The 3,230-nt window shown below is 33.9% G+C and overlaps 1 protein-coding gene across 1 annotated transcript in view; it reads right to left on the bottom strand.

Moving 5' to 3' along the window:
• Positions 1-463: 463 nt before the first annotated feature.
• The window catches only part of LOC103199715 (gastric triacylglycerol lipase-like), a 35,215-nt gene continuing 32,448 nt past the window's right edge, over positions 464-3,230 (bottom strand). Inside the window, exons 8-9 of the mRNA XM_007944047.2 lie at positions 1,164-1,235; positions 464-655 (exon numbers count right to left, since the gene is read on the bottom strand). Coding sequence (XP_007942238.2) covers positions 464-655; positions 1,164-1,235 — 264 coding nt within the window. The remainder of the gene's footprint in view (positions 656-1,163; positions 1,236-3,230) is intronic.

The following is a 3,230-nucleotide window of genomic DNA, read 5'->3' as shown; positions in this document are numbered from 1 at the left end:
TTCTTCTTAATGAGTTAGTCACCCATTTGGCTTCCTTGTCAAAAAATATGACAGGCATTCTTACACCCCCTGTTCTAGACGTCAACTTCCCATTCCAAATGCATATCATACTATCCAGTAGAACTTATGCATACATATTTTAGGGTTGTTTTATTGACAATAAGAAATGTAGTGCTCTTTAAGGAGCACTCTTATAAGAAATATTAAAATCTCCATAGAATGAATAGAATGCACAACATAATGAACTGTTTTATTAGCTGAGATACTTCTTTGGACAAATTCAAGTGATTTAATAAAATGAGTTAGATAAAAATCAAAGACCATTAAAAATAAAAGATAAGCAAGAATATCATATATAGAAAAACAAAGGATTCTCAGAGAAGAAAGAAAAAATTGTGTAATATCAAACAAAATTTCAAACTCCTTGACTTTCATTCATCATTGTGATGATTTCAGAATATATCTAAGTATAAGCATCTAATCCTGATAAAAAGTCAATATGACTGTAATGTGGAATCTTCTTATCGTAAATGAGGTTGGAGATTTTTGGTACCAAATTTTTAACATCTATAGGATTTGCCAAATTATCCCTTCCACCACTCCACATCGCAGTTGGGACCATCATATTCTCCACATGGTATAATGGAGGAATGGGCTAATGGAAAAAGAGGAACAGTAACATTTGTATTAACAGCATATCAAACTATAAAGCTAAGTTAATTATCTTCCTCTCCTATGAATTGATAATGGCAATTACACATTTATTAAATCCATAGAAATTGGATTTCTACATTTGTCAGGCAGATTGGACTCTAGTCCAAACTTCAAAATGCATTAACCATATGATTTTACCAAAGTGGAATCTCTCTACACCTCAGGTTCTTTATCTGTGAAATCGTGATATTAATAAATGTCTAACAAATTTCACAGGGCTGGTGAGAATATCAAATAGCATGATATGTGGAAATGTGCTTTGTACAGTATTAAGTGATAAAAAGCCATTTTAATATTTTATCCCAAATCTAGGCCTGCCTATACCATACATATTCTTGGGAAATAGAACAGTCTCTTTCAAAAACAAATGTTGGATTATATCTTAAATATATCTTTCTTTTAGCATATTCAAAAGAGCCAAATAATTAGATTCAGAGAGGCTAACTTACCTGATTATAGTGTAGAATATTTTGGAAGATACTTCCCCAGTCATAAGCTTGAAATTTACCTGTTCTAATAGACTTAAACAAAGATAAACACACTATTACTAATAAAATCTTAAAATATAATAATAAAATTTACAGATAACTGAGTCCCACTGCTTCATTTTACAATATGACTCATTCTGATTTAATGTCCCATACATCTAAGTCCAGTACTTTTTCTTCCAAAATGCTATGTACATCTAGTTGAATGACCACTAAATATATCCCTAGAAAATTAGAAATCAAGAATAGGGGAAAAATAACCAGCTTTTATGAAAAAAAAAAAAAGATTAAGTGAAGTACATTTTCAACCAACCAACCATTTGCTATCAAGTCTACTTCAACTCATGACTACTCCACATGTGTCAGACTCACCTGTGAGCCACAGGGTTTTCAATAGCTGAGCATCTTAGTGGATTTGAACCTTCAACCTACTGTTTAACAGCCAAGTGCATTAACCAATGGTACAGCCCAGGAGCTCAAATGTACATTTTGCACACATTTTAATAATGTTGAGTAGTTATAGTAACTTATTTCAACTTATCCATTAATAAACAAATAAAGATGAAAAATTATCACTATCACTTCACAGGAAAGAAATGGGTATTTGTCAAATTAACTATTTTAGAATGGAGATTTGTTATACCATAATTTCACATTAAATTTTATTTTGATGGTACAAAATAAATTTCATTCTTTAATCAGTTCTCAGTAAGAAAAAATTTCAAATAAGTAGAATTCAAATGAATGAAGTCTTACAACACTATTAAAATATGCAATGTTAATTTCCTAGCAGTGTAAAGATTGTTTTGTTGCTTTACAATTCAATTAACATCAAAATATATTTCCAAACACATTAAGTAGTATTTGTATTCAAAATTGATATGCAGTAAAAAGGTTTTTTTATCTTCATGTATAATTTCTTTTTCACAAAAATTTCCCTATGATACACTAAGACAAAATAAATAAATGAAATGTATGCAGCATAGTAAGAAAAAGTTGTGTTGCAAGAAGAATTGCCTCAGATTTAGAAAGAGTAAGAAATGGGGTTTATTAGCATTTTAATTGCCAGCCATAAGTAGCACAAAGACTATCTCTTCTGTAAAGCAGATGCTGAGACAGTCCAACTTCCTTAAATAGGTTTCTATAAAAAGGCAATGATGAGGCAACTCTTCTTAGAATAAGGTGAAATACGTTGCTTTGTTTGCTGTGGGTGAAGAAGTGAAATGATTCATGGCAATGAAGACATAGAGGATCAAAGAATCAAAACCCATCTTGAATTCAAAAGATATGGCTGGGGATGCGGAAGAATGATCTAATGAAATGTTCTTGCTCTCCACACGCAGTTATCAGCTTCCAAAAAAGTCCAAACCCAACCCACTACTGTCAAGTCTGACTCATAGCAAACATGTAGGACAGAGTAGAACTGCACCATAGGGTTTCCAAACCTATAATATTTTCTGAAAACAGATTGCCACATCTTTCTCCCATGTTGCAGCTGGTAGGTTCACACCACCAACCATCTGGTTAGCAAGTGACTGCTTTAATCTTTGGGTCAGCAGGGCTTCGTTGTATCAGCTTACACCACGGTAAATTATTTTAACAAAGTGAGTTCATTTTATCTTCATTTGATTGGCTGCCACTTGGGTGATTCTTTTGGATGAACAAAGAACACTTGTCACAATTTACACATACATCTTAAGGGCTCCTGGAATTTCAATGCAACATCAACCTTTGAAGAATTTGTGTCAAACTGATTTTCATTTGACATAAACATATATTTATGCCTGTGATAGTTGGAGCTGTGTGTCAACTTGGCTGGACCCCAGTTTGGTGTGGTTGATCCCATGATGGGATCAGATGACTGTGTTCTGAGTGGCCAGTCTGCCCAAGGGGAGTTTCCCTAGGGGTGTGGCCTGCTTGCAATGATATCCAAGGACATCCTGGAAGAGCCACATTTCTTAAGGGGTTGGAACCCTGGTGTGCGAACTACAGACTTCCGTGAGTGAGCGGCCCACCGCTCGGCCTGGA

Source organism: Orycteropus afer, unplaced genomic scaffold, assembly GCF_000298275.1.
Source record: "Orycteropus afer afer isolate SDZICR_OR568_19922 unplaced genomic scaffold, OryAfe1.0 scaffold00118, whole genome shotgun sequence".
NCBI lineage: Eukaryota > Metazoa > Chordata > Mammalia > Tubulidentata > Orycteropodidae > Orycteropus > Orycteropus afer.
Note: the sequence above shows the minus strand (reverse complement) of the source record. Positions and strands in the feature narration are given on the sequence as shown.